Consider the following 15,461-nt stretch of genomic DNA (forward strand, 5'->3'; position numbering starts at 1 on the left):
TGAGGTGAGTACATTACATGTTTGATTTGAACGTTTACGGAGACGTGAATCGGTCTAGACCGGGAACCCCCAAACGAAAAACGGGGTTCGTTTTCAAGACGTTCATGCAATGAACGTCTTGGTCCAAGGCTATGTTGTTAGCCAGCTAAGTTAAAAACTACAACCACATTCATGACAGTCGCTGTCGTGAAGATAAGGTTGTCATAAAATCGGCATGGAGAGAAGCATAAAATAAAATTAGATGAAAATCTCGATTATCTTTTACATGATTTATAAATTCTCGGCTTTGATAGCTGTCCCTATCGCTGGCCTTGTCTAAGTCTAATCTAGCTGCTGGCTATGTTAGCATTTCGCTAGTGGCCAAATAACGTTAGTTACAGTTACATAATGTTATAAATGGCCAAACACAACCAAATTAGTGTTCAGTCTTACTTGTGAAAGGTAATTCCCCGCGATCTGGTGTCATTGTTGCGCCGGTTATTACAACCGTAGGCTGCACAAAATACCGGCATCCTTCCTCTGTGGGTATTGGAGCTCGAATGTATATTATGTTTATGTGAGAAGACCCACCCAATATGGCGGCGGCGCAGTACGCGCTCAGGCAGTCAATGCGGCGTCTACGTATATGACCATAGTGGCTATTTCGAGAATGAAAAAATGTGGTACTTTTAATAAAGTAATGCTACGGTTATGCTTTTTATTTTAAAATGTATCTCGTAAACCGATAAAATCCCGAGAGGAAAGTTAGTTAGCTAATCTCACTCTTTACTTCCTGGTGCTACCGGACACTTTTTGTCAAATTCAGAGCTACAACCGTTATGTATGCTTACCATTATTTTTTAAAAGAAAATAGGCGCTGTTCAAGACTGTTTTAGCGATTAACTGCGGGGTAAATTACCCTATTACTGCTAAAATACATCGTTTTAAGCGTAAGTTGACGTCACCGTTATACGCGAGTGCGCATGCCCACAAGTGACGGTTCCGTCCACTTCCTTCCCTTCCAGAAGGAGCGTGGTGAAGATGGCGGCGGAAAAGTCGAAGCCGAGCGATCTTTACAAATGCGTATATTCGTTTCTGGTGGAGAACAAGTTCACCAAGGCGGCGCAGCAGTTTCTGAAACAGACTAAAGTGGTAAGCGGCTCACCTTTTGTTGTTGACAGTCAGCGGCTCGTGCTGTCTGTCCTCAGCTCTGACATGAAGTTGCTAAGACAGACCGCACGAGGAATAAACCTATAGCTATGTAACGTTTAGGGACCGTGCAGCCGCCGGTGAAGTTAGCACGTGTGGGGGCACATGTGCAAGTGTTTCAGCTGCCACGTTGTTACTTTAAAATAATTTATATTCATATCTATTAGATTGTAAATGGGAATCATACAGTGTTTTTTGTATTGTATGGAACTGATTAGAAGCAGAATAAGGTTTGTTTGCCAAGTATGTTCTCACTTACAAGGAATTTGCCTTAGTGTTAGGTGCGTAAAATAAACACATTAAGAAGAAATAATAAGGGCAAAGTGCTGATAAAGCCAAGAACATAAATCTAGAATACAATAAGTTCAATAAGAATATGGAAAATATACTTAAATAATGTTGTAAGCAATATGTAAAATATAATAGTTTTAGAATGAGAGAGTTGTAAAATTTAGTGTAGGATCGGATGTGTAAAAATATTGATCAGGGGATGATGAATGAATGATTGTTGAATTGTAGCAACATTAAAACAGCTTGTAGTGGCTAAGTTAGTGCTTCACGTGTTTCTCTGCAGACCCCACAAGATGAAAATGAAGAGAGCCTCGTCAACATCTACAACTTCTGGGTGAAGTGAGTTCTTTATTGTTTTTCTTATAATGTTAAATCTTGTACAGTTATACTAATATCAGTAAACTTTCAGAATATGGCCAGGGTTTTTCTCCACTATCAAATGTAGATGTCTGTCCCTCAAAAGCCATCAAAGTAAAAATCCACCTTAAGTAGACTGAACACTGCTTTGTATGTGCTGTAGAGCCAATATATGCAACCATGGGCACAGTTTTCCTTAGCAGTAGATTAGTGTTTTAATTAGTGACATTATCAGGTGACACTTAACTTGATCTGTAAACCCTTGAATTGATTTACTCTGTAAATCCATCTTACAGTTGTTCAGCAGAAAATACTTTACTTTAACAGACAATTTAACATCTGGCTGATGGACAACTGTCGCTCTTTGGTTATCACTTTAACATTTATAGTAATGCTGATCAGTGTGCATTCCCTGTAAGGATGAATTAATTTACCCGTAGCATCCCCGCTGCCGCCGCTGCTGCTGTCCTAGTATCCTAGCAGCTCATGTATTTGTCTCTAGTTGTATGCTGCTCTGTCTCTTTGGTCCAGCCTGAGGAGGAACTGGTCAAAAGTAAAATCTAAGCTGTTTATTTTACAAATAAAAGGTGAATTCTATTGGGGTAAATTCTGCTAATTCTAACATCACTGTGGGTCTTCTAGGTCTCCTGAAGCCAGGAAACGAAAAGCACCTCCTAACGAGGGTGAAACTTCAAATGGTCCATCAGCCAAGAAAGCAAAACCCAGTGCAGAGAGCTCCAGTGAAGACTCAAGCAGCGAGGATGAAGAAGCTGTTGCAAAACCCGCAAAGGCAGCCCCTGCAGGTAATATTAATATATTTGATGTGATTGAATTCTGTCAGTAATGTGCCACTCTGAAAACTCCCACAGCATTATCAGATTACATTTCTCTGTAATGTTTGTTTTAGCAGCCAAGGTTGTGCCTGCTAAAGCAGCAGCAGCTGCTAAAGCCGCATCCAGCAGCAGTGAAGACTCCAGTGACTCTGAGGAGGAGAAGGCACCTGCAAAAGCTCCTGCAAAGGTAGGAGGAAACATTATTCATCCCAGATCGTGTCATTTGTGCAAAGCTATGTATGTGGGTTTATGCTATTATTAAAATGTGGTCTCTGCGTGTAGGCTGCCGTGAAGCCGCCTGCTGCTCCTGCTGCAGGAAGGAAGAAAGACAGCAGCTCCAGCAGTGAGGAATCTGACTCTGAGGATGAGCAGCCCGCCAAAGCCTCTGCACCAAGTGAGTTTAGAGCCAGAAGTCATTAATGTTGTGTAATGCAACTGTCTTTAATTGTTAACTAAATCTGAGCTGATAATGAAAATGTGTCTTATCTGAATAATAGAACCCAAGGCTGGTGCAGTCACAACACCCAAACCAGCTGCCGCTGCTAAAGGCGCAACTCAGAAAAAGCAGGAGAGCAGCAGTGAAGATAGTTCCTCAGATTCTGAAGATGAAGAACCTGCAAAGGTATGAAAAATCATCTGGCCTCATCTAAAAATTACATGTTTTTGATCTTTTTAGTCCAAAGATGAGAAAAATGTAGAGCCATAGTGATTTTACTTGGTAAATGGATACACAATGTACTTTACGTGCTGTGATAGGCTCCAGCCAAACCTGCACCAGCAAAACCTGCCCCAGCAAAGAAGGCTGCAGCTGCTGCTGAATCAAGCAGTGAAGACTCTTCATCTGAAGATGAGGCTCCTCCCAGCAAAAAACCCAAAGCAGGTCTGTTTTTATATCTTTTCGTACTTTATCCCTGTATGCCCAATGGCTTTCAGACACAACATAATAACAAAATAATGAATAGTTGAAAAAGGAATGTGGTGCTAAGAATACCAGTGACAACCATGGAAGGTTTGATTACACTTGCAATGAGTTCTGTGACATTCACAAACATAATGCCGAAGGGTTGTCTGTCCTTCAGTCCGTCTGTCAGTCCAATCCTTGTAACCACAATATCTCAAGAATGCCTCAAGGGAATTTCTTCAAATTTGGCACAAATGTTCACTTGGACTCAACGATGAAGTGATTAGTTTTTGGTGGTCAAAGGTCAAGGCCACTGTGACCTTGTCTGTCTCATTCTAATAAACATGATATCTCAAGAATGACTTCAGGGAATTTTTTCAAATTTGGAATAAATATTCCTTTAGATTGAAGATAAACTGATTAGATATTGGTTGTCAAAGGTCAAGGTTGCTGTGACCTTGCATCTATGTAATTCTCGTGAACACAAAATCTCAAGAACAGCTTGAGGGAATTGCTTCAGCTTTGGCAAGATATTCACTCAGACTCAACAATGAACCGATTGGATTTTGGTGGTCAAAGGTTAAGGTTAGTGTGACCTCACAAAATATGTTCCTGACACTTCACACAAATTGATAAAATAATAAAGTGATGACATTTTATATCCAAAAGGTCAAAGGTCAACTTCACTGTGACATCAGAACATAATGTTCTGAATGAAAAGGTCTTCTGGCTATTATTCAATGTCCTATCTCAGGAACAGAAGGGGAAATATTAGGTCAGAAACTTGGTGACACTTATCTTGGCTGCCTAACACGCTACTGTACTGGTGTACCCCAGTCAAACAGTGCTACACAGAAAAATAGTGAAATTAACATAAGATTTCCTTAACAGGATATAGTTAGTCTGTCCTGTCATACACTCCCCAGACAGAAATTGGTATAGGCTTGTTTATTTCTTATTTTTCTTTTCTTTGTCCATTTAAATAACCTTGAAACATTGAAACTTGCCACACTATACTACCTCATCCCAAAACTGCTCATTCTTCTCCTTGCCCATTGCCATCCATGGTGCTGACAGGCCACCAGTTGTGTCCTATCTGAAGACAATGTAAAAAGCTGATAACCTGATCCTAAGTGGTTGAAATATTGTACAGAGGCCCTTTGTTGAATGTTATGATGCTTATGAGTTTCCTTTTTCTTGGTAGGAGCATACAGTGCAGTCCCACCTCCTGCCTCAGTCCAGAAAGCTCCAGCTGCACCCGCAGCTACAAAGAAGCAGGAGTCCAGTTCTGAGAGCTCAGGTAATGATCAGACAAGTCTGTAATTTTTAGGGATGGGCAGCACAAGCAAAAACACTATTCGAAAATCGTGGCAACTATTCGACAATTTTTCGAATAATCGCCCCCACTCGTGACCCATCCCTAGTAATTTTCTACTCAGTGGGATCCGAATGCCAAACATGACAAAAATTTCTTCATGCCTTTGTCTTTCCAGATTCAAGCTCAGATGAAGAGGAGGCAAAGAAGCCTGCAGCCAAAGCCACCCCAGCTAAAGCTGCCCCAGCCAAGGCTGCACCTGCTAAAGAGGAAGACTCAGACTCATCAAGTTCAGAGGACGAAGAGGAGGCAAAGAAACCTGCTGCCAAGGTGACTCCCGCTAAGGCCGCTCCAGCTAAAGCTGTTGCAGCCAAAGCCACGCCTGCTAAAGAAGACTCATCAGAGGAGGATTCCAGTTCAGAGGAGGAGGAGACGGCAAAGAAGCCCACAGCTAAACCTGCACCCGCCAAGGCTGCACCTGCCAAGGCTACTCCTGCTAAAAAAGACGAGTCCTCAAGCTCAGGTAAGAGACATCTGATTTTGAGCATGTGAGCTCATTTTTGATATAAAAGTGATATACTGTTGTGTTTTTTGTAAAACCTTGAATTGGCTTCTAGTACATTCAAGTACATTTTTTTGCCTGTTCTGGCAGTTTGTGGAGCGATCAAGGCTACAGTAATATTCATCATTTAAATCCAATCAAGAGAACTGTCTGTTATGAAATTATTTCTGTTCTCACCCCTGCTTTGTTACATACATTCAATCATCCATTAGGTTCACCTAACTAAAATGAATGCAGTCAAATACAATAGACCTGCTATAAATTTACCTTCATGAAGGATATGTTAGGTTTCCGTTGAAAGTGTTTGACTGAACATTGTGGTAGGATTTGTCTCAGTGTTACCCAGTAAACCGGCAACTGAGCGTACATTCATGTGTCTATCAGCAAAATGTTCAAAATCTTATTTGCTTTTCTTCCCAAATTCAGAGAGCAGCTCTGAAGATGAGGCTCCAGCAAAGCCTGCCGTTAAAACTGCACCTCCACCGAAGCCTGCTGCTGCTTCTAAACCCCCAGCCAAGGCAGCAGAGAGCAGCTCTGAGGAAGACTCATCTGAAGACGAGGAAGAACCGGCGAAAGCCAAGCCGGCAGCCAAGCCAGCCTCTAAACCAGCTACCCCTGCTTCAAAGCCTGCTACCCCTGTAGCAAAGCCTTCTGCAGCAGCGGAGAGCAGCTCAGACTCTGACTCCTCTGAGGATGAGGAAGAACCAGCTAAGGCTAAGCCAACAGCAGCTAAGCCAGCTGCAAAGGCTGCTACACCTGTTGCAAAGCCTGCTAAAGCAGCAGAGAGCAGCTCAGACTCCGACTCTTCTTCTGAAGATGAAGAACCAGCAGTCAAAACTAAACCTGCAGCGGCTAAACCAGCTACGCCAGCCTCAAAGCCGGCAACTCCTGCAGCAAAGCCTGCTGCAGAGGAGAGCAGCTCAGACTCTGACTCTTCTGAGGATGAGGAAGAGCCAGCCAAGGCTAAGCCAACAGCAGCTAAACCAGCTACACCAGCTGCAAAGCCAGCTGCCCCTGTTGCAAAGCCTGCTGCTAAAGCAGCAGAGAGCAGCTCAGACTCTGACTCCTCTTCTGAAGATGAAGAACCTGCAGTCAAGTCTAAACCTGCAGCCAAAAAGCCTGCTACTCCTGCAGCAAAGCCTGCTACTCCTGCAGCAAAGCCTGCTACTCCTGCAGCAAAGCCTGCTAAAGCAGCAGAGAGCAGCTCAGACTCATCTTCTGAAGATGAAGAACCAGCAGTCAAGTCTAAACCTGCAGCAGCTAAGTCAACTACACCAGGCTCAAAGCCTGCTACTCCTGCAGCAAAGCCTGCTGCTGCTGCTGCTGCTGCAGCAGAGAGCAGCTCAGACTCTGACTCCTCATCTGAGGATGAGGAAGAACCAGTGAAAGCTAAGGCAGCAGCAGCGGCTAAACCAGCTGTCCCAGTTACAAAGCCTGCTGCAAAGGCTGGGGCACCAGCAGCAGATAGCAGCTCTGACTCAGACAGCTCAGACTCTGAGAGTGAGGCAGCAAAACCTGCAGTCAAGAAACAAGCAGCAGCAGCAGCAGCAGCCCCTGCTGGCACACCCACAGCCACAAAGGCAGCTGCAGCTCCAAAAAAGAAGGCTGAGGAGAGCAGCTCTGAGTCTTCAGACAGCTCGGATTCAGAGGCAGAAGCAAAGTCCACCCCTGCAAAGCCTGCAGTCACCAATGGCAAGGCTGCAACACCCAAGGCAGCAACACCCAAGGCTGCAGCAAAACCAGCAGAGTCCTCATCCAGTGACAGCAGCTCTGAAGAGGAAGAGGAGGCCAGTAAAAGTAAACCTGCTACACCTGCCCCAACACCCAAGACGACCCCAGCAGCTAAACCCAAAGACGCCAGCAGCAGCTCTGAAGAGAGCTCATCAGATGAGGAGGAAGCACCACGCAAAGCAGCCACAGCACCCACCACCCCTGTAACAAATGGTAAGTCTTAAACAAAAACTGAACATGTTGTGGCCACTTAACAAAGAAATAAATGTATTAATGGGTAAACGGCACACTGAAACCTAGCCATTAGGGTTTTAACCCAACTTTTATTAGTCTTTTAAATGCAGCATAATTATATGCATGTTAAGGTCATGAAACACTTACAGTGGCATGCAGAAGTTTGGGCAGCCATGGTCAAAATTTCTTTTATAGTTAAGTAAGTAGAAGATGAACTGATCTCCAAAAGGCATAAAGTTAAAGATGAAACATGCTGTTTAAGCAGGATAAGTGTATTTTGTTTTGTTTTGTTCAATTTTAGACTGGGAAAAAAAAAACAGTAAAGGAGCACCATGCAAACGTTGGGCATGAAGTTAAAATAGAACCTTTTTGGACGCAATGAGCAAGGGTATGTTTGGAGAAAAAAGGGTAAAAGGAACACCTGTCCAACTGTTAAACACGGGGGTGGATCGATCATGCTTTGGGCTTGTGTTGCAGCCAGTGGCACGGGGAACATTACAAATGTCACACCATCTGTAAAAAAGCTGAAAATGGAGGGAGGGTGCCTTCTACAACAGAATAATGATCCTGAACACACCTCGAAATCCACAATGGACTACGCCAAGAGGCACAAGCTGAAGGTTTTTGCCATGGCCCTGAGGCCCTCACAGTCCCCCGACAGGTCTTTTACTTGTTTAGCTATTCACAGTGAAGTGAAACGCCCAAACGTTTGCATCCAACTGTATATTGTCGACTAATATTAAGTTAAGTTTAAGTTTATTTACTTTATTAATCTCCCTGAGGGGAAATTCAATGTTTTCACTCTTGCTTGTCAATTACACACAGGTCCGAAAGACACACACATGCACAAACAGGACCTATACATGCACAAAGTGGAGAGATGTCAGAGCACAATATTAGCACAAATAACTGTTTTTTTTCCCCTGTGATTCATGCAGGTACAAATGGAAAGAGAAAAAGAGATGAAGAGTCGTCATCAGAGAGTGAAGAGGAAGAAGAAGAGACAGAAGTCAATACACCAAAAAACAAGAAAGCAACAACCACACCACAGACGTTTCCTAAAGCCAATAAGAAGGTAATACCTGCTGGAGACTGGAACTTAGTCTCAAGCCTGAATTCCTGAAGGAAAAAGAGCTGTTATTTAATAGATGTGACTTATGTCTTTCAGACCTCCAACGTACCGTTCCGTAGAATAAGAGAGGAAGAAGTAGCGGTGGATCCCCGTCTTGCAGACAATTCTTTTGAGGCAAAGGTGAGTTCAGTAACCACTGCGAGCATTCTTCAAACAGAACTACGTACTAAGATTTGCTGAGGTGAGCCAATAACTTACCCTCAAACATGTTCTTTGGTCTTTGATATTCCAGTATGGAGCTGATGGGGACTGGGGCCAGAAAGCCAACAATGTGCTCAAGTTCACAAAAGGCAAATCATTCCGCCACGAAAAGACGAAGAAGAAGAGAGGAAGCTACCGCGGCGGCGCCATCTCCACTACAGTCAACTCTATTAAGTTTGACAGTGACTGAGGACGCTCCCTCTCTGGACCCTCCCACCTGAACTTTACTGTACCTGTGTGATCAGGACTATCAGTTGTCTGCTTCCCCCTTCTGTAAACAGTCCCTCTATCATCACTACCCAACAGCAGCACGCTGACACAGGAGTGTGACCGTAGAGCTGAGCTGGCACTTCCATGCAGTTAGCTGCCCTTAGTTTGTAGAGATGTTCCCATACTTCTAAAGGTTGACATCCATTACCACTTATAGCCACTAGGTGGCTGCAGGCCGCCTGTTGATGGGAAAAAGCCAATGTGTGTGTTGGGCCCTCTTGTCATTTCTTTGTGATACTGTTTTCTCATCTATCTGTGTATGTATGACAGCCATCCATCCCAACAGGTTCTTTATTATGTATTAAGAAAAGGCTGGAGTGATTTTTTTTTTTTAATGGATTCTTGGATCTTCTTTGGTTGTTTGTCGATTTTTATTTGGCCACATTTAAAAGTGGAGAGGGTGTGTGCTTGGGTTTTTTCTCTTTATATTACACAAACATTTTGAGAGTAGAACTGAGTTTTATACTGTGTATTTATTAAGTTTTATTCCATCTCGTTGTTTAGGACCTCAGATGTTTTTCCATTCTATTCTCAAGCCATTTTGCTTTGAAACTATTGTTCTAATGTGAGGATACCCCTGACAACCCTCCATAATCTGTTTGTTAGTGGTAGTGAATTTATGATTCACTAACAGAACTAAGAGCCATTTTTGTTTCATTGTTTGAATTTACTGCGTAAACTTTTCTGTTGTTTTGTATTAATTCTTGTCGCTGTAATTAAAGGCCTAAAAGATTAAATGTTGGTGTGATGGGAGTCGTTGTGTTTTTTTTGTTTTACTCCATCTATCCATCCATTTTCAACCTCTTGTCTGAAGCTGGGTCAGGGGGGCAGCAGAGGAGAGCAAAAGTAAAACAAACCCCTCCAAGAGTCGCCACCTTAACGTGGTGAAAAGGTTAGCGTGTTCCTGTGATCCTGGGAGCTGTGTTGTCCAGGGCTAATAGGGACACCAGGGACCCCTTATGGAGCTGGATCTGGGAGCGGGGAGCTCGCCAGCAAGCGTGATGGCTGGGCCTTGGACCATGGGGCTCGGGTGGGCTCAGCCCAAGTAAATGTGGTCCCACCACCTGCAGGGACTGGTATCGGGGCCAGGTGCATTGTGTTTTACTACTTCTTGTAAATGATACTGACACTGATAGTCCACATTGTCATTGAGCTGTGTTTGACATACATAGAAACGGGGACAAAGTCCATATTTTTAGAAGGCATCTACAAATAAGAAGCTGCTTTGTCCTTCTATTGTTACAAACAAACATGCACACCTACAGTCATTGACTTTGTTATGGAACATAAGTCAAGGAAAGATTAAAATCCATTTTTTTTCTGAAATCAAGATCTAGTATATACAATTTAGTGGCACCTAGTAATTAGGTCACAGAACTGAAACTTCTCCCATGTGCTAAGCATGTAGGACAGAGGTAGGCAACCTGCACCTCCGGAGCCACTTGCAGCTCTTAGCCCCTCTCCAGTAGCTCCATGTGACAAAAAAAATCACATGGAAATTAATTACAGTTATTTATTTTATTTTATTTTTTATTGTCATTTATCATTGTTGTAGGCCTAAAAAACGTATCCCATTCTCCAGTGGTAAAAATGTGTAGCCTGTATACTGAATAACTCAGTTTTAACCTTTTGCCTGGTGCTTTTTCCTCCCAATTCTGCCAAACCTCAATAGCAATGGCCAAGCTTGAGTCTCCTTAACTAGTTATGGATTCCAAATAAAGAACAGTAAAAGTCTGGGAGACAAAAAACAAAATGTAATAATGTGTGGACAGATGAATTTGCTCTCACCGCCAACGCTGCAAAGTTAAAGTACCAAATAATCATAAATAGCTCACTGTAGAGGAGCCAAAGACATAATAATGGATGCTGATTTAGATCTGTTAGTGATGTACTACTAATCTAGACTATCTAGGCTGTGTTATCTTCGTTGTAAGGCTCAAATATGTTGTATGAGATTACATTATTATTATATCACTCTTACAAAAATTACACTCATTATAAACTAATGCAAACATTTTATGAATATTATATTCCATTTCTGCCAATAGACGCCCCAACTCCTCACTCTGGGCCTTGAAAAAGTCTGTAGTACTAAGGTCTTCCTGTGGAGGGGATGCAGACTGGACAATGATCTGAGCACTCCTGACACTTCCATCACAGCCACTAGATGGCAGTCAGGTCTCTCTGTACTGACCCTCAGCTGAAAATGTGACATTCACTGTACAGTATGTGAACTGACACCTTATTGCTCACCGTGGGACAGTTTGGAGAGTGGTTGCTATGTGTGGGCATCACACTCTGCCCACTGTGACGAATCCTCTGTCTCACAATAAACAAAGGAGAAACGAGGTCTGTCAGGAGCCGCAGGTGGAGCGGTAACAGCAGAGGGCCACTCTTTTTAAAGGCACACTCCACAATACAATTTAGTGTTGCACTTCCTTAATATTAGGAGATGGGATGAGACATTAAAAGGTCTGGAAGCTAAGATATAATAACTTTTAGCCAAAAAGGCTGCATCCTTAACTTTCCATGATCCAAGCCCAAGGAGAGATAACCCTGATGACATCGCTATGACATCACCAGAGTTATTTTCTCAATATGTAGCATGCTAATCTGCAACAAAAGAAACACATTAGGCTTTTTCGAGAGGAACTGTACCTAGGCTGGGAAGTGGACGAGATCGGGCAGCTGCAGTAGAGGGCATGAACAAAAAGCCTCTGTACAGGAAGTCACAGACACACTCACATCCTGTTAGATCTGATTCTGATTCATTCATCTTGTTCGCAGTCTCTGGTTGTTTTAAGTATGACAGAGTAGCCTATTAAATTCTATACACGTGATCTGTGATTTCTGTTCATGGTTCAGCCTCCATCATACATGAATTCTCATGTAAATCAGCGTCATCTCAGTTTGCTGCTGTGTATAAATCAGCTGAGCAGACCTGTCACCCTCAAACTACAGAAATAAATTGAAAACACTGATAGTCAAACACACAGGAAAGAAATAGAAGACAACAGCTTTCATTAAAGATCAGTCAGATAGAGCCGTCGCAACCCTCACCTATGGTCATGAGCTCTGGGTAGTGACCGAAAGAATAAGACTGTGGATACAAGCCGCCGAAATGAGTTTCCTCAGTGGGGTGGCTGGGCTCAGTCTTAGAGATAGGGTAAGGAGCTCAGACATCAAGAGGGAGCTTGGAGTAGAGCCGCTGCTCCTTCGCCTTCGTCTTAGGGGGTCAGTTGAGGTGGTTTGGGCATCTGATCAGGATGCCTCCTGGGCGCCTCCTGCTGGAGGTGTTTCGGGCACGTCCTACTGGTAGGAGGCCAGGGCAGACCCAGAACACACTGGAGGGATTGCATATCTCATCTGGCCTAGGAATGCCATGGGGTCCCTCTGGAGGAGCTGGAAAGCGTTGGTGGGGAGAGGGATGTCTGGGGTGCTCTCACTTGCGAGCCAGGCATTTCCCATCATGCCCTGGGTCTTGCTGGTGGACAGCAACTGCAGCGCCTGGCTCTAGAAACTGCGGCTGCCTTAATCTTGTGAGATTATTGTTGCCCACGTACATGACATCAGAGAATGTTGGACTCCCATATAAAGAGCAAACATTGTGCGGCGATTGGCTGTGATCACTTACGGCAAGCCTGACTCATCTCAAACAAGCATATATGTGGCTTATGTCACCATGACGAATAAGCTGTTAATTATGTGTAAAATGGCTGAAGTGTCCCTTTAACACCTTTAATCCCAGACACGGTCCATCAGCCCTCTACATGCTCTCAGCTCTGAATTCTCAGGCTTTTCAGTTTACCCATAATACTCAGTGTAACGGACCATACTGAGAATCAACTGTACAATTTCACAGTGAAAGCTGTCCAGAGAAATGCAAGATGTTTCTTTGATGTGTCACAAAGCAATTACAGTGCAACGCCGCATCTTTTTGTAACAGTTGATAGTCACATAAAGGAGCTCTGCCTGTCACCTGCCAGCTTTGTAAACCCGATGAGTCTGATATATTGATCACCTTTGAGTGTATTTTCTTCAATACTGGCTCCATCAAGTTGGTCAATTAGGTCTTTTATACAGTTGATGCTTTTATTTAATGAATCATGACAAGCTTTCTGCCCACAGGTTTTCTTCCAACATTCACTGGAAGAAAACTGGAAAGCAAATTCATCAAATTTTCAAAATTATCTTTTGGACCAAATTGTCTATATTTTAACAGCAACAGTCAATTTGTTAAATTCTAGAGATGAAACTTCACTCGGTGACGAACTTCTTTCAACTCAGTTACTGTTGTTACTGTATCTGATCTGGACCGGTTCACCTCTTACCCTCTATAAAATGTTCTGTATAACCATAGGTATCATTACATATTACAAATACCCAGAATCACATTAATCATACCCTTTAAATATCACAGATGGTAGCCATCTGTCAAGTGTCAATCATGCATAGTCATTTGTCCTCACTGACCTGTAAGCAGGTTTCTCTGTTACGACGATGACACTCCGCGGTTCACACCAAAACCTGCCAGTTCAACCAGCTTCACCTCTGCGATACTGAATCCTGGATGTTTCAGATGTTTAACAACACAGCGGTAATAAACCTGAAATGAGTCCCTGCTCTTACAGAGCGTGGATAGGCAGTTTTCTTTCCATGTTGTCAATAAAGCCTGCTGGTTCTTGACAGTGACAGTAGCAGAGTGTTGATGGATTGTGTCAGAAAATAAATGACTTGGTGGAAAAGTCAGTCTCCTGCTTTCAGTCTGTACTTATAACAGTAGGTATGATCTGCTACTTCCAATATAACCCTCGTTTTAAAACCCTATGGAGAAGCTGGCAAAGTGATCCTAAGGCTTTTTGGATAAACTCTGTTTTTACATCACTGCAATAATAATACGGTTTATTATTTTTGCATTAACTTATAATACATGACAGATGGCACATGACATACGGCCTATTGGAGCGTGCACTCACTGCATTCAGCGTGAAGAAAAGCCTATGCACACTTGATGAACAGCACATGCACTGTCCATGCAGTGTGTCTCTACACTCTGAGGAAATGTTGTGTACATTTCTGTGCCTGCACATAAAGAGCTGTTGACTTAAGGGGGAGGTCTGCAGTCACTCCAAATATAGCCCCCTTTCCAAAGTCTGACAACAGTTAACCATTGGGCGTTGCTTCACTGCTCACCAAGCAGGGGAGTTTGACAGAGCGTGCTAGCTTGGGGTTTACACGGCTGAGCTGATGAGAAGGGGGGGGGGCTGCAGTGCAGCTACTGAAGAGCTGTTACCGGGCAATTTTTCAGTGCAGATGGAACTGTTGTTGAGAGACCCGATGCAGTTGGAGGCGATGCTGCTGACAGCATGTTGGATTCTACAAAGGCACAACAAACTAAAGGAGCCCTCAGGATCTGAAAACAGAAGAAAGAGTGCTTTGATACTATTACCGCAAAATAATTATTTTTGTCGATTAATTGTCATTTATTAGGCACAATTTCTAAACATTCACAGGTTTTTAAGCTGTTTTTTTCAGTTTCATGTCACTGTAAATTGATATTCTTTGGGTTTGGGACTGTTGGTTGAACATCAAGTAATCTGACTGCATTTTCACTATTTTCTAACTGCAGACATGAGCAGATTACGAAACACTGGGCCCCTGGGCATAAACATGCAGAAGGCCCCACCACCTCTCCTACATAGGAGCAAGACACACAGCCTTTATCATTTCTAAGCCTCTTTTCGTTGTTTTGCGTCTCTTTGTGGTCTTTTTAAGTGTCTTTGTAGTTGCTTTGCATAATGTGTAATCATTTTGTATCTCTTGGTAGTCGTTTTGTGTCTCTTCGTAGCCATTTTGTGTCTGTTTGTAGTTTGTATCTCTTTGTAGTATTTTGAGTCTTTTTGTGGTTTCTTTGTGTCTCTTTGTAGTCATTTTGAGTCTCTTTGTAGTTTCTTTGTGTCTCTGTAGTCATTCTGAGTCTCTGGTCGTTTTGAGTCTCATTTTGGTTTCTTTGTGACTGTAGTCATTTTGTGTCTCTTTTTAGTTTTTGTCTCTTTGGAGTTATTTTGTATTTTTGTAGTATTTTGAGTCTCTTTGTAGTCATTTTGTGTCTCTTTGCGGTTGTTTTGTCCCCCTTTATGTAGTCACCGTGAGTGTCTTCCAAGTCTCTTTGCAGCTGTTTTGCATCTCTTTGTAGGCTTTCTTTTTGTAGCTTCTTTGCATTTTGCATCTTAGTATTCTTTTTTTTGTATGTCTCTTTGAGGTTTTGTAGTCATTTAGTGTCTCTTCGTAGTCATTTTGTCTCTTTGTGGTTGTTTTGTCCCCCTTTTTGTAGTCAATGTTAGTGTCTTTATGTCACTTTGCCACTGTTTGCAAATATTTGTGGTTGTTTTCTGTCTCTTAAGGTGTTTTTGTGTCCCGTTGTATTCATTTTCAAGTGACATTTT

The 15,461-nt window shown here is 42.8% G+C and overlaps 1 protein-coding gene across 2 annotated transcripts; it reads left to right on the plus strand.

Annotated features, from left to right (window-relative positions):
• The first annotated feature begins 618 nt into the window (after positions 1 to 618).
• On the plus strand, positions 619 to 9,768 carry nolc1 (nucleolar and coiled-body phosphoprotein 1). 2 transcript variants are annotated; one of them, XM_050070587.1, is made up of 13 exons: positions 619 to 1,131; positions 1,763 to 1,818; positions 2,479 to 2,639; positions 2,747 to 2,856; positions 2,952 to 3,063; positions 3,167 to 3,291; positions 3,426 to 3,549; positions 4,775 to 4,870; positions 5,064 to 5,408; positions 5,874 to 7,391; positions 8,351 to 8,487; positions 8,581 to 8,664; positions 8,777 to 9,768. In XM_050070587.1, exons 1-13 carry the CDS (start codon positions 1,021 to 1,023, stop codon positions 8,933 to 8,935), a joined length of 3,138 nt encoding a protein of 1,045 aa, XP_049926544.1. In that variant the 5' UTR covers positions 619 to 1,020; the 3' UTR covers positions 8,936 to 9,768. The 2 variants fall into 2 exon arrangements, with proteins under 2 accessions (XP_049926544.1, XP_049926543.1); XM_050070586.1 differs by having other exon boundaries at positions 624 to 1,131; positions 2,744 to 2,856.
• The last annotated feature ends 5,693 nt before the right edge of the window (positions 9,769 to 15,461 follow it).

This window comes from Epinephelus moara, chromosome 19, assembly GCF_006386435.1.
Source record: "Epinephelus moara isolate mb chromosome 19, YSFRI_EMoa_1.0, whole genome shotgun sequence".
NCBI lineage: Eukaryota > Metazoa > Chordata > Actinopteri > Perciformes > Serranidae > Epinephelus > Epinephelus moara.

Bases quoted from the DNA above. Each gene is read 5' to 3' on its own strand.
- nolc1 (XM_050070586.1), top strand. From the start codon at position 1,021: ATGGCGGCGGAAAAGTCGAAGCCGAGCGATCTTTACAAATGCGTATAT. The intron at 5,409-5,873 runs GTAAGAGACATC...TCCCAAATTCAG, and splicing joins AGACGAGTCCTCAAGCTCAG to AGAGCAGCTCTGAAGATGAG. The intron at 8,488-8,580 runs GTAATACCTGCT...TATGTCTTTCAG, and splicing joins TTCCTAAAGCCAATAAGAAG to ACCTCCAACGTACCGTTCCG.